Source organism: Lineus longissimus, chromosome 5 (assembly GCF_910592395.1).
Source record: "Lineus longissimus chromosome 5, tnLinLong1.2, whole genome shotgun sequence".
NCBI lineage: Eukaryota > Metazoa > Nemertea > Pilidiophora > Heteronemertea > Lineidae > Lineus > Lineus longissimus.
Genome location: NC_088312.1, coordinates 23,047,192 through 23,070,845, shown reverse-complemented (window position 1 = coordinate 23,070,845; position 23,654 = coordinate 23,047,192). Strand labels below are relative to the sequence as shown.

Genomic DNA, 23,654 nt, shown 5'->3' with positions numbered 1-23,654 from the left:
AAACTCTAAACCGTAGAAGGATTTGATGCTTAGTATAAGACTTCAAAACTGAATCTCCAAGTTTCAAATATGGTATCACAACTGAATTACACTGCCTGATACAGCAGACCATACAGTGACAAAATGTACCTAAAATGTTACTCTACAGGTGCAGAGGAGAACATACCGAGTCTCTACCAGGTGACTTGTTGTTGTGCAAACTTTTGGATGGTGTCAGAAAATTGTCCTTCTCGAGTTGTACTACCTAGCTTTAAATCTACCTAGGAGTCGGACGGCTGCAAACATTTATTATGAGTGTCCATTTAAAAATGACAACAGACTACATAAACTTACAAGTTTTTTAAGTAACAGCATGGCTACGCATTCACAATCACAAGATGTGCTCATAAATGCGTATCATTAAAACATCCACATTTATAGCAGAAGTTTGCATTCAACACGTTTGGTGCTAAACATGTTGCACAGTTTTCAAACAAACATTTAAATGTGTGACATCAGCAACAAGTTGGATTGTCTTGGACTTTTATACTGTGAATATTTGTTGATAACTACATAAGTGTGCATGTATAAAGTGCATTGAATGAAATTAAAAAATAAAATACATTTTACGTGAAGTTTCATTGCGAAACGCATTAAGCCAAATCCAACAGGCAGGTTACCAGGTAACCATGTTTTATTCTGTTCATACATATAAAGCACTATTTGCCCATCAAATTTCAATGCAATGAGGATAACCATTATGATTTTACAATGTACGAACAAAAATCTACAAATTTTCTGCATCTAGGAAACAGGTCGATTTATTACTGTAAAACAGATATGTAGCAACCTCAGGAGAACCTGACAATAAGGTTCCAGCGGTTGAAGTGGCCCACATTGGGGTTTGGATGGAGTCTTTCAAATGCATTAACATAAAAGAACTTTACAAGCCAAGACCAAAATGTTTGAGACAAAGCTGGTGGGATTTATGATTCTAGAGTCTTCTGTTGTGCTGGTGACTTGCATTTTTCATCTTCCATTTAAAGACAGTGATGTTATACAGCTGTATAACTCACAATGTAAGGCACATAATTGCTGAAATCCCTTCAATGGAAATAACGTGTTGATGTAATAGGCCCGCAATAATATGCAGGATGTGGTAATTTTGTGTCCTCTGACGTCAGAAGACTAGAATGAACTATATGAACCAGCTATGCTTACATGTACCCTATACTGACACAGCCTGGCCAACTGCCAAGCCTGAATTATTAGGTCAGAAGGCAAGCCACTTGAAAATGTCTTGGTGCAATAAAGCTTTATGACCAAAAACAAAAGATACAGTTGCAAGGAAATTCAACCAAACCAAAAACAATTCCATAGAGTTTTATAGACTCTGCTCCAAACTAGCATTCAGTCTTGGAAAACAAAGTGATTCAAAGCACACACCTTACAGCAAGTATGCTTGATTAAAGATTTAAAGTGATAAATATTTTTCGGAAATATTATCGGAGTGAAACTTGGAATAAATAAAGGCCTCCATTACGACCTGTGTAAGGGGTGAGTTTAAGGTGGCTTTCCACCAGACCCACAACTGATATGTTTACTTATCTACAGACAATTTACAATGGTATAAAAATATCATGGAACTACATGTATAGAGACTACTTCATTACATAACATACACTTTACATACCAGTACATTAGTAACACTGCAAAGACTCATCAGGGCCTTTGGATTTTTCAGTGGCAACGAAATTTTTTTTTCTCTTAGGCCTGAAATGAGACAAGGATTTCGATTCTCTGAGGCCTGAAATGAGACAAGGATTTCGATTGACCAGCAAGTCAAGGCGTGTTACCTGTTTCTCATGCAACAATACAATCATTAGCACTAAAAATGGATAGAATCAAAGAGCATAGACTATAGGAATCAAATTGTAATAAATAACATTTCGTGACAATATAAAATGCAACTATAGACAATAATATTTATATTAATTATTAATAATGATAGTCACCACATAATGGTGAGCAGTAGTCGTGAATACCTAGTTGGTCCAACATACAAGGAAATAGGGTGCAACGTCCTACAGACCCCCCCCCAGTTAAGTGTAGACAATTAAATTCCTTTGAACAGGAACTTCACACCCTTCATTCATACCAAGGACCAAGAAGTAAAACTCTTACCAAATTTGGCGACAAAATGTGAATCATTTCCAATAACTTCAAACACAAGCCAGCAACAAGAGCCAACACACTGTATGTAAGCACAAACACACTGTATGTAAGCACAAACACACTGTATGTAAGCACAAACACACTGTATGTAAGCACAAACACACTGTATGTAAGCACAAACACACTGTATGTAAGCACAAACACACTGTATGCAAGCACAAACACACTGTATGTAAGCACGAACACACTGTATGTAAGCACGAACACACTGTATGTAAGCACAGACACACTGTATGTAAGCACAAACACACTGTATGTAAGCACAAACACACTGTATGTAAGCACAAACACACTGTATGTAAGCACAAACACACTGTATGTAAGCACAAACACACTGTATGTAAACACAAACACACTGTATGTAAGCACAAACACACTGTATGTAAGCACAAACACACTGTATGTAAGCACAAACACACTGTATGTAAGCACAAACACACTGTATGTAAGCACAGACACACTGTATGTAAGCACAAACACACTGTACATGTATGTAAGCACAGATGACATGTATAGGGCATAATCAGTCCAAAAATTTATTGAAATTACAATAATTAGCACTAAGAAGGATATAAAGAAATAACCCTCAATAGTCTTAATTAGCTGGTTGGTGACGAAACACACCAATTCTACAAGGGGAAATCCTTCCTCACAATGAGGAATACCTTCGAGAAGTCATTCAAATGTATCTTTAGAATAATGCACATTCCTCACTCACAGGAGAAATCTGGAAGGTTTCACGTGCCTTTCCCTTAGGTTTTCAGCAGTATGACAATGATGGAGACTGTGATCAACTCCAGTGTGTCACAGGAATTGTTTTCCTGTACTGGACGAAAGCCAAGTTGTCTGGTGCTCATCTGGGTACCAGCTCCGTCTCGACTTCAAGCATTGTTGAATATTGACAATTAATGTGACTTGGGGACGATACATACCGGCCTAACAATGTAACGAGAGGCAGGTACCAAGCCACTCTCATGTGTAGATATCGTGGCTGAATCAGGCAACTTGGCTTTAAAATGAAGTGTACACAAAGCCAAATGTTGGCAAATAAGATGATTCCCAGGTCGACCGCCAGGTTTTGTTGCCATAGTGAATTTATCAACATATTGGCTTTCAATGTGCTGATTGATTTGCAGCAAAAGGAAAAGAAGCAAACTTGATTTTGGATCACGATTTAACCCCTAAGGCCTGTTTCTACAAAAGCAGCAGGAAACTATTTGGTTTTCACAGACGTTAAGATGATCACCCACCTGGCTAGATTACTAATGCCTCAGTAGCTACAGTAATTAGAACACAACAGTTTAAACAAAGGAGCTCAAAGATCAAAGATCAGCAAGCTACAGTCTAATTCAAATCCAAGGAGACTTCTCTGATGAGAGAAGTGCTTTTGAGCAAATCTGTCCCAGGCGAAAGATTTCCTTATGTACAACTCTAATCGTAACCAACCACACGCCTGTGCTAGAGGCAAAATTCTGATGGTAAACTGGTGAAGTGGAAACAGGCCTTAGAGAATATTTCACTGGATTCGATGGATTTTCCTGCCTATTCAGGACCTTGCCTGTTTGAAAATGTCACCAAAAATCAAGCTTGTCCATGGACATCGACTTGACGAATAGTCAGAAATCTCTTCATGCAGGAGGTCATGCCTCTAATGATATATATCCTAAAACTTGGCCAAGTCCACAAAGTCTGTGATCTTATAGCGATCCTCAACTCTTTGACTTATCCTTATCCTCCTCCTTCCCCTCAGAATTGCCCGCTGAATCAAGGCCGCTATCTGAAATGTTGTCGGCCGTCGGGGTCAGCTCCATGTACTGAAAGAACATCACACTCGTTTTAGAATTATTGTTATAGATGACCTATGACAATTACATGTAGTTTGAAATAAGATAAAACCTGTTGAAATGAGTTTAAACGTCTGACTTGGATGTCACGAATATATCAAAATGAACACGGTATGATGGGCCCAGTGGTGCTACCTAGTTAACCACCACCTCATCAAACCTTATTAACCGCCACCTCATCAATAATGAATGGCCACCATAAAAATGCAGCTGATGGCAGAATATGCAGAAAGAAATTAACGATGCATAAAAAATGCACAAATGGTTATTGAGGAACAGTATGTTGTTAAAAGGAAGTACTAATGCAAGGCCAGCTACATAATACTCAATAATCTACTTCAACATAATGAATTGGGTACCAAGGCAGTTGAGATTCAACGCACCTCTGAAAAGTCTTAAAATGAAGCAAGTTCTGAGGTCATTACATAAAATTACTTAACAGTAGTACCTGCTATAACTGTTACATCATGAAATGATACATTTATTCATGATAGCCAGGAGAATTTTTATTGACCAAAACCAGCTGCTGGCTGTCCAAATAAAGGAACCAGAGCAGTTCAGTTTGCAATATTAGAACCACGAGGCTGGACAACGTGGTCGGCTTGACATTCTAACAGTTCTGATAGTTACACGTCTCCAAACTCATTAAGTAACCCTCAAAGAACAATCTGAAATTGGTGAGTACTGGTGGTGTTTTCCCTATTTTTCTTTTGTCTCACAATTTGTTGCATGCCACAGTGGTTGGGCACCAATTTGTCTTGGCCAACATCAAAGACCAGCTGGAAAGCTTTCATCATGGGCTGCTCATGTTTCTCACTTGATTTTGAATGTTCTTACCATTCATTGACTTGTCATAAAACAGTATATACATCCCAAAGGGGAGGGCATGCTTTTGGGACACTAAACTACCGCCTAACTTTGTTGACCCTAATGTCCAACTCACCTCAAGCTCTTTCATAATCAAGTCCATATCATCGGTGGGATTCTTTTTGTAGATGACAGCTGCTTTTATCGCTTCTCGAAACACCTGAAGAGAAACATAAACTGAAGGCAGACGCCATATCTTCTAATCTAACCATCTATGTTTGCTGGCAAAAGCTTGAGGGATTTTGGGTTATGCAGACACATTTTCCAGTTGACAGAATCGCTACTTTGACATCTGGTTTATTTCTCGTCCAAGATCTAGAATTCCCTTAAAAGCACAGCACCATTGACAGCTAGAAATAAGCTCCATTTGAACATTTCATCAAATTTTGATTACAAATCTCTTATCATCAAAAGTAATAGTTTTAAGACTCCCTGGCCCTTTACTTTGTGCACTAGACCATGACTGGGGTAGAAGGAATTGGTTTCCAGGTGGCCATATTCCAGGCCACAATTAAAGACCCAGTGAGGTCACTTAGAGGATAATCTGAGATTTAGGCCATGTTTTTACAGTATGCTGCTTACCATAATAATTGGTATTGATTATGTATTTTAACAATACTTCTTGTATACAATGTACCTTACTGTACTACTGGTGTTGTTGAATGCAGAAGCAGATGAAATAGCGTCTTTTCCAGAGGAGGGGCTTGGTGTGTTGAGAGGGGGGGGGGTGTCTAAAAGTTGGAATGAAGTGTCCCTTACCTTCACCACATTAGTACCATCTGATGCCGAGACAAAGTGAAATGGCATTTTGTGTTTTTGTGGAAAATTATAGGCTTTTTGTGTCATTTTGAGGTTCACTGAAAATAAGATAGAACGAAGTGAATGAAATGGTGAAACAGTCTTTCTTAATCCTTTTACCACAAGAATTTCAAGGTTCAAAATAGATATGATGTACTTGGTACCTGAATGAATAATAAATGAATGAAAAAATGAATTCAAATACGGAAAGGCCACACAGGGATTAATGAACTCTCTTGCCTTTATTCCCTTACTCACCATCTATTTTATTAGCTACACATATACATGGGATATCCGGTCGATATTCTCGTAATTCCTGATACCATTTACCTAAATTTTTATAAGTTAGTTTCCTCTCTATGTCAAATACCTGCAAAACAACAACAGGATTTAACTTGTGAACAAATACTTTTTCTAAGCAAAGACTTTGTCAAACTTTGAACTGTGATAACAACATAACTAATGGTGTCTAAATGTAGCAATCACCAGTTCACCTGGTAGATGAGAACTGACAGACATTGATATTTTGTGCGAGTAGAAACTTGACTTACTAATATACACGCGTGAGCTTGGTGGTAGTAGGCTTGGTGCATCTTCTGGAATCGTTCCTGACCAGCAGTGTCCCAGAAATCTGAAACCAAGAACACAAGCAATGTCACTGGACCTTATCATAAAACTTCTCTAATGCGTATTAACATAGCCTATACATATTGTCATAATATGATCAAAGAATCCGTATCCATGATTGGCATTCTACATCTATCTTTACGGTACGTAGTTCACTTGCAGTTAGAACTAAAAGCTCACATGAAATTGAATCCAATCAAACTGTCTGATTTCCCAATTTGAGGAAGTCATCAGAATGGTACAGTCTCACTAAAGATTCAAAAGCTGTTTGTACAGCACTTACCCACTTTGACTTTTTCATTATTCAATTCAGTGTCGTATGTGAATAGTGTCAATGCGTATGTTGAGAGCTGTTGAGGATGGCTGACACAAAGTTAAGGAAAACTAAAACCTGCACAGAAATCTGGGACATTAGACTTTCAATTCATGGATACCAAAAGACAAACCTGTGACATGAGGGTTTGATGATCAATTTGAAGGCTGATGCCATATAGAAAGAAAACACTGCTGGGTGTAATATGCACATGAATTTGCTAAAACTTGGCAATGTAGTATTTGTATGGTATTGTTGAAGTTATCTTCAGTACAAAAACAATTAGATATTTTCCAAATTTAAGTTGTTTTTTTTCTTTGGGTTTGATCTAAGCCATCGTGATACAGTCAATGCTGTAACAGGCAAATTCAAGTTCAATATTTTTAACAAACAAAGTAGACCAAGAATAGCGAGTGTAGTTTATTGAAATCTGGTCAAAAGGATACTATCCATCCATGAGGAATCTCTCTACTAATCTGAAAAGACAAAGACATTTAACTCTAATTAGGATTTTACAGCTGCATTAAAACATTTTGGAAAGGAGGGCTGAATCCTGATGGCCGACGCCTCATCTCCTTTGATTGCTGGAGTAAATATTTTCACAAAAATTCCCTAAAAGTAGTCAGAACCATCATGAGCACTGAATGATTGAAAGACAATCTTTGGTGAATTGACTAACAATTTAGAAGTGATACAGTCGCGACGGAAACATAAAGTGCTGAGAGTTTGTTTGATGATTGATTGCTGTCATTCAATCTCCTCTGTCAGCAATATTATCAATAGTGGCAATACCATTATTAATTAGTCTTCTGTTTACAAAATGTCATCCAAATTGGTCATGATAATACCCATATAAACAATGTTAAATGTCACGTTCATATTCGCAGCGTGGGAAGTACTTTGTAGCCGGTAATGCTAGAAGTCTTTTGCAAGCTGTCTCCTTCCTACTATTATATTGGGCCTCCTAAGGAGACTGAGCACAGATTAGACTTAGAGGTCAGTCATTCACTCCTTTAGCATTGAGAGGTTCTCCTTGTGCATTAGATAATGCATTAGTCTTGGTAGGATCTACGTGAACTGTAACTGTAGGCTGAGCTTTAACCCATCCACAAACAACCGACCCCCCCCCCCCCCCCCAACACTGACGTGCTCTCATCCATACCCTGACTGAAACTGGGTTAGTGCTATATCAATCTGTCACATTACTTTCTGTATTGTGTACTAACAACTGATTTGGACCAACATTCAAAGTCAATTATCCCACAGCAATGGAATTCGGAAAACAGTAAAAACACCATGACCTCAAATTTGAAATAGGCCTACTATACTAGCTACCATTCAAAGATCATTATGGGAGCAATTGGCCTGGGCAATGACAATCATATGAATTGCACCTAATTTTGTGTATCAACATGATAACTCGCAAAAAAGATAGTTAATTTTCATATTGGATTGTGTCGTGCTGTGAGAAACAGATATGAAAATATTCTTATTAAAAGGATAGTAGGGAAATTGCTGAAGTGATTTTAGTTTTTGCAAGGAGGTAATTATTTAAAATGTAAGCATGAAAACTGGAAACCATTTGTTCTGTGTCAAACACCAATTGCAGATATGGTGACGTCGAAATCTTACTCTTTCTGTCGATTCATTGACATTGTTTGAACTCGGCAAATAAATACCCAACTCCAAGATCAAGTGCCTTAACGGTAAGCTAAGGGCAAGGCATCATATTGATCATAGTTTTGATTTCACTTTTTTTCTACAGGCCTCCTTACATGAGGCTTTATATTATTGTAGCCATGTAGGCCTATGTAGGAATAAAAAAAGACTTTGCCTGGATCTCGGCCGGTAGAAAAAGGTAAAAAGAAAGACGATGGCGCCATTGGTGCTGTTTGGAATTGGAGATGTCAGTGACTATTAGACTATTGAGAATCTGGAAATTGTATTTTGATGATTTTCTTAATTTTGTTGTCATGACACAGCCATAGGCATAGCCTGGGCCTGACACTGACTAGTGACACTCACAGATTTAGAGATGACCCATTTGGTACAGTCGATCGTGTATATAATTCACAGAGCATTAACTATTCTCTACTGAGCCAATTAAATCACTATATGCCTTAAATCCCTTCGCTCCCTGTGACATGTAGAATTATAGGTATTGTATGTAAATCTACACTATATAACTAACAATAGGGTCGACATGTACATCATGTACACAAAATTGTGTGTATGGATTCGACAGATTTGTGACCTTCGCAACCAGAATTATGAAGCTCGATTTCATCGCTGTTTTTGAATAAAATGGTCAGAAATTCTGCCAAAACATACTTTGACTTTCCAACTGCGCTGTCACCGAGGCATATGACTTTCACTTTTACATCTGCGTCGTCATCTTCTATATCATAATTCGGACCAACTTGCGTAGAATCCGCCATCTTTCCGAACGAAAATATTTTGCAGTGTGGCATTGTGGGATCGATTTGAAGGGATTCCCATGCTAAACATAGGCCAGGGAATCCCTATCGGATTAAATATAAAAGGGGCAGTTGCGATTTCCTTGTAAAATAAATGGTCCATTAATTTGTAGAGTCTTTTAGATGCGGTTGAGCGAATTGATTGATTGTGAATTGAATGGGGTGCTGCCTTGGATAAAACGGCCCGAAGTCACTGCACGATACTGTAAACTCGGTCAGGACCAGTAATAACTTATTAACTATACATACGAATTCAAATATCTTATACTCTACATTTCATTTAAACAAGAGTGTGTTTTGAAATCCTTGCAACATCCTTTGGCGGGGAGATCATGCGATACGAAATTATAGATTCCCTAAATCTGTCTTCAGGGTCGGTCGAACAAGGTTACACAATAGTAAATAGACTAATCTTGATAGGATTTGAAACATTTTTGGTATAGCAATGCACTTGAGTGTGCTTTATTGATATCAAGCTATGCAAATGATATTTAGTTCATACAGAATACTTGATAACGCTATTTCAAGGATATATAATACCATTTATACTAATGTGAATTGATTGTTTTCATAAACCACATAAAGTCCCTGCTGCCTTGTGAGAAGAGCCTTGTAAGTATCATCCTGGCATAACCTGTGGTTTTTAATATATATATATGTATTCTCCACCGGTTGATATTTTTGTATATGTCGGAGGAGTTAAAATGTCTGAATCTCAGGATGTGTAAGTCCTGAACTGTGTTGTAATATTCGTCCCGCTGAAAAGTCGCATTCTTTGAGCTGGGTGCCCCTCATTCCGTATCAGAGCCAGTTGCAATCTCGTCCTTGCCCGCATTAGGTTGACTCCTATCCAGTCCATTTCGTCATCCTGATCGTCCTTCCTCTATGGCGACCGGGCGACAAGACGAGACCGGTCCACTGCGTCTGGAGTGTTGCACAGTAAAAGGCCGTAAAGCTCAGGATTGATTTCCTTTTGATATCGATGTGATGCCAACCAGGTGAGGAGCAGTCCCCAGGGATCAGTCTCTTCGCGGAGACTCACGGATCCTGTGCGAGTTGACAGTAGTATAATGATCCTTGCACAAGTGTATGTCGTTTTGTTTTGTATTGTGGGGTATCGATTCGTTGGATCGTGTTTAACTTTGAGTTATGCCTACAACATATGGAGAGTGAGTAAGGTGTCCTGGGTCTACACTGACACAGCATGTCTACACCCCAGATGCTGTGGATCGGCCCTGCCCCTCCACAGGACTCGGGGGACAGCGTGGTCACATATTGAGCCTCTAACGACCTACCTTGGATACAGATTCGATCACATTGCCCGAATCTGGTCTCAAGTGGTCTTTGCAATGAGACTTGCAGCATTCGTGTGATGATCAATATCACAATGTTAGAACAGGATATGAAGAAAAAAACATTTGCAGCATCGTGTGGCGACTAGACTCCAATGCAGTCCATTTCGTCATCCTAATCGTCCTTCCTCCATACCCGACGACAGGGTGAGGCCGGTCCACGGCGTTCGGAGTGTAATAGCGACTTGATTATAATCGCCATGTATACATTATTATTGATATTTTTGAAGTATCATCGGATTATCCATGACGTATTGTTGATTGTTGACATTTTGATTGTTGTTTCTTCAGCAGACGACGCGATGGTCGGAGACAATGATCTCAGCTCTGACAGTGATGAGCAGCTTATTCAGTTGGATGGAGAGTCGCGGGGCGCTGATGATGACCTCTTATTGATAGAGGAACCACATGAAGGGTGTCCTACCAACAAACGCCACCTGTTCTGGGTGAGGTGGATATGTCACCGTCCAAAGACTATGTTCGGTAAGTGAAGTCTTGTCTTCATAATAAGGGTTGACCATTGGTACCACCATTTCGGCCAGAACTTAAAATCCTAAAGCAATTAGAACTCCTTCAAAATGAAGTGAATGCAAATTTCAAGGGTGGGGTTCTGCTATGGAAAACAATGAACTGACTCCCACCCAAGATTATTGGTTTTCATTACAGTTCGACTAATTGCTTTAGGAATCACGTTCTATCACCGGGGAAAAGACACCGCTTACGTCTTCTAGAGGTGCATATTCTCGTGATGGCATGTCATGGACCTAATACTTGAAAAAAGTGAAATTTTAAGACTGTGATTTTGATTGAGGTGGGGGAGATCAAGGGTTGATTGGTAATTTGTTTACACATTTTCAAGAAGAACTGTAGGGAGAAATGAGTTTATGAGACTTTCGCTCACCTCGTACGTCACATACGGATGAACGGGTATACCCGTACGTACATGTACATGCTTGGTATGTTGTCCATGTCAAGTGCTTTCGTTCAGCCGTAATGAATTTCAATCTCAGCCGCACCATTGATCCAGCGGTTTTGCTGTAAAATCGATGAGCTGTCGAAGTAAATAATGAAGTGTAACATCGCATTATTATTGTACGGTGTCAATCGATCCACAAAAATCATGATAACCTATTGCAATACAGCAATGATCCATTCGTGAAAGAGATAGTCTGTATCAGCAGGTGCAATCTTTTTCTGCATTCGGAATTCGATGCTCGCCAGGACAGTCAGTCCGTTTTCGACAACGAAGTCGGCTGTCCTAGAGAGTTCCGCCATGTACAGAGAGCCACTCACTAAGTAGCTGTGATCAGAATTGACCTTATCTTGTCTTTACACATGCAATGGCCCATGCATCCGGCGTCAGGGGCAGTCTGACGTCACGCCGGACGGGTCAACCGCACTGGCTAGTGAGACCCAAGCATCAAATATGGACTATCGGTCCTGCGCAAAGAAGCCTTCAGTCATCACGAGCTGTGACATTCTGTTTTATTTCAGCCGTCACCGCTTCTTTCCACCTGACCGTTGTCGTGGTCAGTCTCGTTCTCTTTCTGACCGGATATGACATCATCCACCTTGTTGTCAAAGGGCTACCCGTCTACGACGTGGATGACATCATGTACACGAGGTTCCTGGTGAGTAATTATGTATTGCAGCGACAGCCGAAATCTGGAGCCTCCTTCCACTCAAAAGATGGTTTCCCCTCTGATATCACAGGCGTGAGAAAGCTACAGTCGGCTCAAGTGTTTTTGGCTCACCGTAGGGGAATCTATAAAACAGCGCAGTGTCCGTCGTCCGTCGTCGTCTGTATCCTGTTTCAAAAGCAGTGGCACGTTTGTTAACCGCTAAAGCTATGAACTTGAAACTTTGTACACAGGAGCCCGAAGTTCAGGTGACCTCTGACAATGAATTTCGGTCCGATTTGATTCTTGATTCTTTTCTGCTCTACAAAATGAACCAACATCATCTGTCCCAAAACTTTTTCGACTCTGAAATTTTTTCAGAATTTTCAAAATATGAAAGGATTAGGGTAAAAAAAGCCTGTAGCTCAGGATACCCTTTGACTAATTCTGATCGGAAAAGTCACGGTCCGACACTAATACTTTTTTGCCCCAATGCATCCTCGAAAATACCAGTTGCCGATTCGAACCATCCCCGGTAGTACTCGAACGCCCGGAATCAGTATGTGCTGCAGTTTGAAAAATTTGAGTGCGGGGTATGATAATGATAATAATGAAAATGTTGACATCTGTACATGGACAATTAGATAACCAGATAAGGGTGAAGAAGAAAAAAAAGAGAAAACTGCGCGGGATTCACCGGGAGTCGAACCCGTGACCAGCCGATCCACAGTCATGCACTCTTAGCGCTGAACCGTCAAGGCTTTCATGCTGAGATGAAGGTTTTGTTTGCATCTTATATGCGATATGCAAACGAGCGCGCCGCAATTGTGACAAGGTCGCGCAGGTGGCAAAGTGATTGTCCGAAAGAGATCCAAGTAATCGTATATTTCGATAGTTGTACAGACTTTTCTCAACATATTGTATCTATATACCTCAGTGATATAAAAGATTATCTTTGCAGTTGATTTAACGTTTGAATGGCCTTTTTTTTAAAGTTTTTAAAAATCGAGGTCAGCAGGGTCAGAGTCAATCAATGCATTGTTTTGAAAGGCTCTGGCAGGGTCAAAACAAATAATTGTTGGCGCCGATGATGTCAGCAATATGGCGTATTTCCGCCCCACCCGTAGGATTTGCTCTCGTCACGTCATGAGCACATTGAACTGCTAGTGAACAGTGCAGAATCTGTACGGCTACCGCTGTCTCCATCATCACCAACGATTTGTGCCGGTGTAGGTCGTGCGTGGTCGTATCAATGAAAAAGACGCACGCCACTGCCGTACCGGTACCTGAGAAAACGTGCCCTTTTAGGCAGATTTACGATGATTGAAACAATACATCTACCTCATAGTTCGTGTATTCTCATATGACTAGCCCATCATAGCCTGAACTAACATGCTGCGATCGGGAAATCAGTATGTGTTCAGTTTGAAAAGTTTGGGTGCGGGGTATGATAATGATAATAATGAAAATGTTGACATCTGTACATGGATAATTAGATAACGAGATAAGGGTGAAGAAAAAAAGAGAAAACTGCGGGGGATTCACCGGGAGTCGAACCCGTGACCAGCCGATCCACAGTCATGCACTCTTAGCGCTGAACCGTCAAGGCTTTCATGCTGAAATGAAGGTTTTGTTTGCATCTTATATGCGATATGCAAACGAGCGCGCCGCAATTGTGACAAGGTCGCGCAGGTGGCAAAGTGATTGTCCGAAAGAGATCCAAGTAATCGTATATTTCGATAGTTGTACAGACTTTTCTCAACATATTGTATCTATATACCTCAGTGATATAAAAGATTATCTTTGCAGTTGATTTAACGTTTGAATGGCCTTTTTTAAAGTTTTTAAAAATCGAGGTCAGCAGGGTCAGAGTCAATCAGTGCATTGTTTTGAAAGGCTCTGGCAGGGTCAAAACAAATAATTGTTGGCGCCGATGATGTCAGCAATATGGCGTATTTCCGCCCCACCCGTAGGATTTGCTCTCGTCACGTCATGAGCACATTGAACTGCTAGTGAACCGTGCAGAATCTGTACCGGCTACCGCTGTCTCCATCATCACCAACGATTAGTGCCGGTGTAGGTCGTGCGTGGTCGTTTCAATGAAAAAGACGCACGCCACTGCCGTACCGGTACCTGAGAAAACGTGCCGTTTTAGGCAGATTTGCGATGATTGAAACAATACATCTACCTCATAGTTCGTGCATTCTCATATGACAAGCCCAGTGGACTCATACTCATAGCCTGAACTAACATGCTGCGATCGGGAAAACTTATACACGCACCAATTGTATACAGATTGCGCTCTAGTGTGATTGACTATTGGAGTCGATTGGCGTTAGAAGTAGCAACTCGACATAATTGGACCAACAGTGAATATACGTCAACGACCGGCGTACCCCTTTAGCCATCCAGGCACCAGTGGTTTTCAATATCCTCCGCCTCTCGATATGACGAAGGTCTATTAAAAGCCTGAAGCTCAGGATACCCTTTGACTCCTTCTGATTGGAAAACTCACGCTCCGACGCTGATACTTTTTTGCCCCAAAGTATCCTCGAAAATACCAGCTGCCGATTCGAACCATCCTCGGTACTACTCGAACGCCCGAAATCAGTATGTGCTGCAGTTTGAAAAGTTTAGGTGCGGGGTATGATAATGATAATAATGAAAATTTTTACATCTGTACATGGATGATCGGGTAACGAGATAAGGGTGAAGAAAAAAAAAGAGAAAACTGCGGGGGATTCACCGGGAGTCGAACCCGTGACCAGCCGATCCACAGTCATGCACTCTTAGCGCTGAACCGTCAAGGCTTTCATACTGAAATGAAGGTTTTGTTTGCATCTTATATGCGATATGCAAACGAGCGCGCCGCAATTGTGACAAGGTCGCGCAGGTGGCAAAGTGATTGTCCGAAAGAGATCCAAGTAATCGTATATTTCGATAGTTGTACAGACTTTTCTCAACATATTGTATCTATATACCTCAGTGATATAAAAGATTATCTTTGCAGTTGATTTAACGTTTGAATGGCCTTTTTTTTAAAGTTTTTAAAAATCGAGGTCAGCAGGGTCAGAGTCAATCAATGCATTGTTTTGAAAGGCTCTGGCAGGGTCAAAACAAATAATTGTTGGCGCCGATGATGTCAGCAATATGGCGTATTTCCGCCCCACCCGTAGGATTTGCTCTCGTCACGTCATGAGCACATTGAACTGCTAGTGAACCGTGCAGAATCTGTACGGCTACCGCTGTCTCCATCATCACCAACGATTTGTGCCGGTGTAGGTCGTGCGTGGTCGTATCAATGAAAAAGACGCACGCCACTGCCGTACCGGTACCTGAGAAAACGTGCCCTTTTAGGCAGATTTGCGATGATTGAAACAATACATCTACCTCATAGTTCGTGTATTCTCATATGACTAGCCCAGTGGACTCATAGCCTGAACTAACATGCTGCGATCGGGAAATCAGTATGTGTTCATTTTGAAAAGTTTGGGTGCGGGGTATGATAATGATAATAATGAAAATGTTGACATCTGTACATGGATAATTAGATAACCAGATAAGGGTGAAGAAAAAAAAGAGAAAACTGCGGGGATTCACCGGGAGTCGAACCCGTGACCAGCCGATCCACAGTCATGCACTCTTAGCGCTGAACCGTCAAGGCTTTCATGCTGAGATGAAGGTTTTGTTTGCATCTTATATGCGATATGCAAACGAGCGCGCCGCAATTGTGACAAGGTCGCGCAGGTGGCAGAGTGATTGTCCGAAAGAGATCCAAGTAATCGTATATTTCGATAGTTGTACAGACTTTTCTCAACATATCGTATCTATATACCTCAGTGATATAAAAGATTATCTTTGCAGTTGATTTAACGTTTGAATGGCCTTTTTTTTAAAGTTTTTAAAAATCGAGGTCAGCAGGGTCAGAGTCAATCAATGCATTGTTTTGAAAGGCTCTGGCAGGGTCAAAACAAATAATTGTTGGCGCCGATGATGTCAGCAGTATGGCGTATTTCCGCCCCACCCGTAGGATTTGCTCTCGTCACGTCATAAGCACATTGAACTGCTGGTGAACCGTGCAGAATCTGTACCGGCTACCGCTGTCTCCATCATCACCAACGATTTGTGCCGGTGTAGGTCGTGCGTGGTCGTTTCAATGAAAAAGACGCACGCCACTGCCGTACCGGTACCTGAGGAAACGTGCCGTTTTAGGCAGATTTGCGATGATTGAAACAATACATCTACCTCATAGTTCGTGTATTCTCATATGACTAGCCCAGTGGACTCATAGCCTGAACTAACATGCTGCGATCGGGAAATCAGTATGTGTTCAGTTTGAAAAGTTTGGGTGCGGGGTATGATAATGATAATAATGAAAATGTTGACACCTGTACATGGACAATTAGATAACCAGATAAGGGTGAAGAAAAAAAAAGAGAAAACTGCGGGGGATTCACCGGGAGTCGAACCCGTGACCAGCCGATCCACAGTCATGCACTCTTAGCGCTGAACCGTCAAGGCTTTCATGCTGAAATGAAGGTTTTGTTTGCATCTTATTTGCGATATGCAAACGAGCGCGCCGCAATTGTGACAAGGTCGCGCAGGTGGCAGAGTGATTGTCCGAAAGAGATCCAAGTAATCGTATATTTCGATAGTTGTACAGACTTTTCTCAACATATCGTATCTATATACCTCAGTGATATAAAAGATTATCTTTGCAGTTGATTTAACGTTTGAATGGCCTATTTTAAAAGTTTTTAAAAATCGAGGTCAGCAGGGTCAGAGTCAATCAGTGCATTGTTTTGAAAGACTCTGGCAGGGTCAAAACAAATAGGTGTTGACGCCGATGATGTCAGCAATATGGCGTATTTCCGCCCCACCCGTGAGATTTGCTCTCGTCACGTCATGAGCACATTGAACTGCGAGTGAACCGTGCTGAATATGTACCGGCTACCGCTCTCTCCATCATCACCGACGGTATGTGCCGGTGTAGGTCGTGCGAGGTCGTTTCAATAATTTAAAAATAGACTCACGCCACTGCCGCGGTACCGGTACCTGAGACTGAAGAGTTGCCGTAGTAGGCAGATTTGCTATGATTGAAAAAATACATCTACCTCATAGTTCGTGTATTCTCATATGACTAGCCCAGTGGACTCATAGCCTGAACTAACATGCTTCAGTCAAGATGTAGTAAACTCGGCTGTTGGAGATCCTTCCTCTAAGACTGTCAATTCAAACTCCGTTGAACAAAATGATGCCAAAGTTTAACAACCGTACGCTCTATCTATATGCTTCTTTGCAGGCCTGGTCACGTAAAGACCCAAAGTCACCATTTGTCATCAAAGTTAGTGATATGTACCCAAAACGAAGGAAGAGAAGTGTGGATGACGAGTTTACCGCCGACCATTTGGAGTTCACCGAGCGCTACTACCATGACATTAACAACTTGATAAACAATGGGATTCTATCTGCTCCTGCTCAGATTGGTGATATATTTGGGAAGAGTATCAAAAGGTATCCCGATTCGATGTTAGGTGGGAGGATGTCACCACCAAATCTACCGTATGCCGCAGATGGCATGTCCAAAACTGATTCCGTGCGTGTGTCCTTTGCAAAACTTCCGGCAGTGCGTGAACCAAATCTGTATTCTCATTCAGCGCGTTCGCGGTTGAAGCGTTCAGAAAAACACGCTTGTAACTATTGGTTGCATGAATGGTTTGATTTCATTTACGACACGGATGCTGACATCGACAACATCCTTACTCCGAAATATTTGAAAGCAATCCAAAGATTTGAGACAGAAATGACAAAAGAGTTCTCAGAAACAATGTACGGACGATATGAAATGTGCATTTGTCAAATTCCATCAACGTGGTCAGTTTTGGATGTCTTCGACAAAGACCTCATTCACATTCGAAAAGATGAGGAGTCGACATTTTTTCTTGCAAAAACAGGAAGTGTGGACAATGATACCAGACTTGCTCAATCTCACATAACGAGATCCTATTTTAGAGTGTGCACCAACGCCTCGTGGCAAAATGGTGCGTTGCCGAGCTGGGGACACCAAGTATTCCTCAGCCGCGCTCACCAACTTGGCGCCGAAATTTTAAAACCAAAAGGGATAACGCTCTCATATTTCAGCTTCAATGTTTACATGGATAAAATCTTTAAGACAATCGTAAATGGTGATCTCTACCTCTTCTGTGGCAGTGTTCTATTTATTTTCGCTTTCATGTGGCTTCAAACCGGTTCGTTTTGGATAACATTCTTTGGCATCTCCAGCATCCTGACCAGCATCCTCGCCGCCAACCTCGTCTACAACTGCGTCATCGGCTTCAAATACCTCGGCATCTTCAACCTGCTGTCATTGTTTGTTGTCCTTGGAATTGGAGCAGACGACATCTTCATCTTTGTTGACACTTGGAAATGGCTTGATGGAAAATGCGACCAACAGGAAGAACGAATCTCAATGTGCTTCAAGAAAGCAGGCGTGGCAATGTTTAGTACGTCACTCACAACAATGGTGGCGTTCTTCGTGAGTGCTTTCTCCTCATTACTCACACTGCGTTCTTTCGGGACGTTATCGGGACTGGTGGTACTCATCAATTACATATCTGTGATGGTTTTCTTCCCAACTGTGATATTGGCCCATGAAAGCGTTTTTGGAAAGAAGGGCCGAACTCTTCGTTGTTCACGTCTCATTTCCGTTTTCTCAAAAAGCAACAATTGCATGAAAAAGATACATGAAGCCATTGTTGGGTTCTTCGGAGGAATATATTTCGATGTAATCACACATAAATACGGGAGATATGCAATTATAGCGGCGTTTGTGATATTCACTGGAGGCATGGGTCTGTCGGTGGCAGATTTAAAAGAAGACGACTCGGCAACGGTAAGTGGTATATGTAATGTATATATGTAATGTATATGTAATGTATATATGTAAAGTATATATGTAATGTATATATAATATAATCGGGTTATGCCAATTTGTGATACATTTATGTTTATTCATTTATGATAGAACCGGGCAAGAATGGTATCATTCACGCACACGTTGTAGAAAGTCTTCGCAAATCTCCCGAAACGCCCATGCGTACGCCTATCCCATTGTTCGAGCTCCTGATCACGATAGGCGTTCCGCGTGATTTGCGAAAACTCACCCATGGCCGGTGACTTGTGAAACTTCCATTTCTTCTTCCCTCTTTCCAGTCTCAGCTGTTACGGACAGAGAGCCCATTTGAACAGGGTAGGATTAAGGCGTCGAAGGAGTTCAAACAGAACGCGTACGACCTCAAGATGGACGTGTTCCTTGTTTGGGGTTTCAAGCCGCGTGATATGTCAACATGCAACAAGCTAAGGTGAGTTGGTAGTGAGGTCGCACACTTGGTGGTGCACTAAGGGTAACACTTCTGAACGAAAAATGACGTGCTAACCTCACTATATTTCGACCGCCATGAAAGCTGGGATCGATGATTTCATCATCAGGGCAAATCAGGCCTTTTTAAAGGTGCAAGCAGGCTTTATTTAAAGACAATAGACTCTGTATGTGGCTAGGTCTGAATTCGTCCAACTGCGAGGTATAAGGAGCGAAATAACGTAATGCATGCTCGTGTTCTTGGTTTAGATACGACTACGAGAAGCCTTGCCCTGGGAAAGAAGCCATGGACGACCATTTTCAACTAGAGTCTCCTAAAACGCAGATGGCCCTTCTCGTGAGTTGAAGAAGAAAATGATCCCGACAACTAATTTGCAAACATGGCGTCTTGTTTGGTTCTGTCCATATGAACAAATTGATAACATCAAGGCTTCAATCCAGCGTTGACACTGACGATTATCAAAGCCATGTCCGCCAGAAGCCTGAGCCAACCACGAAACTCAAGACGTCTGTAAACATCAAGTGCATTGTATTTGAAGAGTCACAAGATTGCGTTTTGATTCGAAACTCACCTCCTGTGGTATAAGCGTGTCGAGCAAAATCCCATTCCCAAGTTGTCTGTTAATTGTAGCCCCCTATTTCTACTTCTAAAAGGAGCTGTGCCAATCTCTGGAACACGCAAATGCCTCCCTGGTCGAGAAGCTCAAGTTGAAGAGAGACCAAGCCACAAACAAATACACCGTCGTCTGCATCATGGAAGCCTTCGACACTTACCTGCGAGGCCTGTCCAGTAAGCTCATGATCAACATCACCCTCCCGGTCACCAAGGGGAAGCTACAGCCTGTCTTACCTCTGCTGAAGATGGCCGGGATATTAGATGTTGACATTGACAAGCTAACCACGCCATTCCAAGTAAGTCCAATGCGAATACCGCCCGGTCTATCAAATCGTTCCCTCCGTTGAACGGTTTGGGCCCGGAGTAAGGGCTATTCCTTCATTCTCCATGCTTCTTACCTGTATTCTTATCCCGCTTTGGCGGAGTCGTCTCTCGTCATGTTCTCATGTTGGCAGTTTCTCTCGATTATTTCTTACGACCTAGTGTTTTGCACGATTTCGATGGCCTCGTACGTGGTCTTGGCCTTCTAGTGCTTTGGTCAATGAGCCCGTCCTCATACGTGTTTCAGCTTTATTAACTGTAACTTTCTCAACCGATTTCTGAAATGCTACAGGACTGATGTACGTCCCAACCTACTAATACAATGGCTTCTTCATTACTTTCAGACATTGCTCTGGATATTTCTCGAGAAGTCAGATTTTGCTCAGCAACTGAACAAACTTGCTGGCTTCAAAGAGTTAACGGACCAGGAGAAGAATGAATCCATCGGGACATACAAGGGTGCGTCATAGAATTAAAGGAGGAGTGTGTCTTGAAATGACGAAGTTTACAGATTCTTCTGATTGATATAAGAAAACAGTCGTTCTTAGATTAATAGAAGAAGCACATACACTACCAAGTGTTTATGCTCACTTCCATTTTGTAGCACCCTCTAAAGAGAAACTATGTTTACTTATTTATAAAGAAGAGAATAGGGGAGACCATCTTAACCTTCAATGTATTGACATTACTCAGGGCGGAGACTACGGAGAGAGGGGACACAAGGCTTTATACTCTACCATTCGTACATTCTAAATGTCCCTGATCGCTCCTGGGTTTCGGCACCTCTTGATTTTCTGAGTCGGCTTCGGTCGGCATGGATCGATTGTCATTGGCCACTGACTATGGCCAGTTTCAATCTCAAGTGAGGTGGCATTCCCAGAAAATGGCAATGACCAAACTGGCACACCCTAGATAAGGTCGCGTTATTCTAAGGAAAGAATTTCTAGTACCTGTCATTTCTCATGTTTCAGGCGAGGCGTTGTTTAATCGCCAGCTTCGCTACATTAGCATCCTGGTACCCACCTCAAGATCCATCATGGCCATCGGTATTGATGAGGGGATCAAAATGATGAACAACTGGGAAAGTTACACGGATGCCAAGGTACAGTGAGGGTTAAATTTGTACACCTTTGAGGACTTCGATTCCGCGCAACAGATTGCGTTTTCTCGGGTTTTTGACGGACAGACCCTAATTGCAGGCTCATTTAGACAGTGTCTTATTTGATAAGCCAAAGTTAAACTGAGGACGGTAGCGGGGAGTCTCTTAATGTGCGTCCGGGATGTGCGTATACACAGGATCAGCGGGATAAGTCTGGAATGCGACTTGAAGAATGTCAAAAACTTTCACCGACAATTTTGCTTTGCAAGTTTTCAGAAGCCCGTCTCAACGAGGACCTAGGAGCGTAACGGTAACTGCTCAGGTGTGCGTGCGTGTGTGTGTACATGTATCTATGACAAAAGTGTTTGTTTTCAAGGTGTCCACTCTGCCGGAAGGGTTGAAAGGAGGTTTTCAAGTATCCCAGAACTGGTTCCTTCTCAATATGAAAGAGGTGAGCGCTTGTTCAGGTACTCCTCGCGATTGCTGGGAACGAGAGCAGCATGGCATGTGTACCTGTATAGACTCTTGCTGAGCAATGATTTGCATCCATGGACATCTCTGATGGGCTGTTGATGAGCTGTTGTAAGAATGGTACATTGCAGGTTCTTCAATACTTGGAGAAATCGTTTTCGGATCAGTTACTGGACATCTAGCCAAGTTGAAGGTTTTGAATACGTTAGTCGACTCGGCCTTTATTAAGTTTATTCCATCCATTTGCCAAGAATAAAGATCAAAGATGCTTCTACTTGACATTTTGAAATGATAAATATCCACTAAAACACGACGTCTCCTAGCGTATTCCATCAACCCTAGGGGCAAGATCTACACCCTTCCGAGACTCTGCTCGCAGCCTTTGAAACATTGTAGCTGCAGGACTCCATAATCTTCAGTCTGGGTGGGAAATTCCAATGAATTGGCTGTTAATATGTCACTTCTGGCGCTTGATGCTGTTCGCCGCAGTTGCTTGAAACCACCATAGATCTCATTCTTCCAAAGCTGTGAGCCGTGGAGGTCTGCTTTCGCCCTTCTCGGCTGCTGATAGCGACAAGGAACCTCTCACCGCCTCTCCCTGGCCCTAATACATCATTTATTACGATTTTCGCCGCTGTTGTTTCATAACTTCTTTAATGTACACGTTCTTCCAGAGACTCGTCATGAACGCCGTGATCGGTGTAGGAGTATCTCTCGGTCTAGCATTCACCCTACTGCTGATAACCACACGAAACATCATCCTAGCTCTCATATCTCTCATAACCTTGAGTGCCACTGTGGTCTGTGTGATCGGAATCATGCCCGTTATGAACTGGAAGCTTGGGGTAAGTCAGTGATTTGTCAAAAACTTTTTCCATCAAAAATCCTTTCATTTATTTATTATCTAGTCGATGATCTAAGATTGGGTCATCCATGTTCTCCTTTCATTCGCTCTCCTGGGACAAAACGGTAAACTACCTCGAAGCTAAAGAACCGCCCAACCGCTCAGTACGAAAACTTAAGTATTTCTGGTTGTTTTCAGCCCCTAGTCGCCCTAAACATGTGTTTCGTGGCCGGGCTAGCCGTCGACTACATCGTACACGTGATCGAAGGCTTCCAACTCTCCGACTACCATACCCGCCATGATCGGATACAAGAGTGTTTACGTCACGTGGGAATCTCCGTCATTTCCGGTGCCATCACTACCCTGGGATCCTCCTTCTTCATGCTGTTTGCCAAAATAAACTTCTTCATGCAGTTTGGGTGGTTTATTTTTTGTACCATCGGGACGTCCCTGATGTTCTCGCTGTTTTTTTTGCCTGCGTTGTTGAGTGTGGTTGGTCCATCAGGCGATCAGGGGTCAGTTATGGCTCTCTGTAAATCACGGAAGAAAGAAAGTGATACGAGGACAGATCCAAGTTTATGATATGCCTGCCATGTACTCAATATAGTTTTAAAAATAGTTTTGTGTCTTTTATCGAGAGTGACCATTTACCAAATGTTGTTACACTGAGAGTGACCACTATGCAGTGCCATTTTATTGGAATATGCAGCGTTTAATATTTTGTATTCACGTGTATTTATTGATTGTACGAAGATGCACTAATATACATTTATGAGACATACCATGGTTCTTTTGTTTAGTATTTTGATATTGA

At 41.7% G+C, this 23,654-nt stretch overlaps 2 protein-coding genes across 4 annotated transcripts; one reads left to right on the top strand and one right to left on the bottom strand.

Moving 5' to 3' along the window:
- Positions 1 to 2,441: 2,441 nt before the first annotated feature.
- On the bottom strand, positions 2,442 to 9,105 carry LOC135488361 (rab-like protein 2A). Of its 2 annotated transcripts, XR_010446960.1 has the most exons (9): positions 8,995 to 9,105; positions 7,110 to 7,139; positions 6,634 to 6,713; positions 6,275 to 6,354; positions 5,982 to 6,093; positions 5,685 to 5,782; positions 5,002 to 5,085; positions 2,702 to 4,028; positions 2,442 to 2,653 (listed from the first exon to the last, which is right to left on the bottom strand). XR_010446960.1 is itself a non-coding variant. In XM_064772943.1 (8 exons), exons 1-8 carry the CDS (start codon positions 9,099 to 9,101, stop codon positions 3,924 to 3,926), a joined length of 696 nt encoding a protein of 231 aa, XP_064629013.1. In that variant the 5' UTR covers positions 9,102 to 9,105; the 3' UTR covers positions 2,442 to 3,923. The 2 variants fall into 2 exon arrangements, 1 of the variants encoding a protein (XP_064629013.1); XM_064772943.1 differs by having other exon boundaries at positions 2,442 to 4,028.
- LOC135488360 (uncharacterized) lies at positions 8,122 to 23,608 on the top strand. Of its 2 annotated transcripts, XM_064772942.1 has the most exons (12): positions 8,122 to 8,206; positions 10,784 to 10,975; positions 11,987 to 12,123; positions 17,414 to 19,003; positions 19,324 to 19,472; positions 19,739 to 19,826; positions 20,144 to 20,401; positions 20,771 to 20,885; positions 21,398 to 21,528; positions 21,902 to 21,976; positions 22,671 to 22,841; positions 23,039 to 23,608. In XM_064772942.1, exons 2-12 carry the CDS (start codon positions 10,795 to 10,797, stop codon positions 23,420 to 23,422), a joined length of 3,279 nt encoding a protein of 1,092 aa, XP_064629012.1. In that variant the 5' UTR covers positions 8,122 to 8,206; positions 10,784 to 10,794; the 3' UTR covers positions 23,423 to 23,608. The 2 variants fall into 2 exon arrangements, with proteins under 2 accessions (XP_064629012.1, XP_064629011.1); XM_064772941.1 differs by lacking the exon at positions 8,122 to 8,206 and having other exon boundaries at positions 10,709 to 10,975.
- Positions 23,609 to 23,654: the final 46 nt, after the last annotated feature.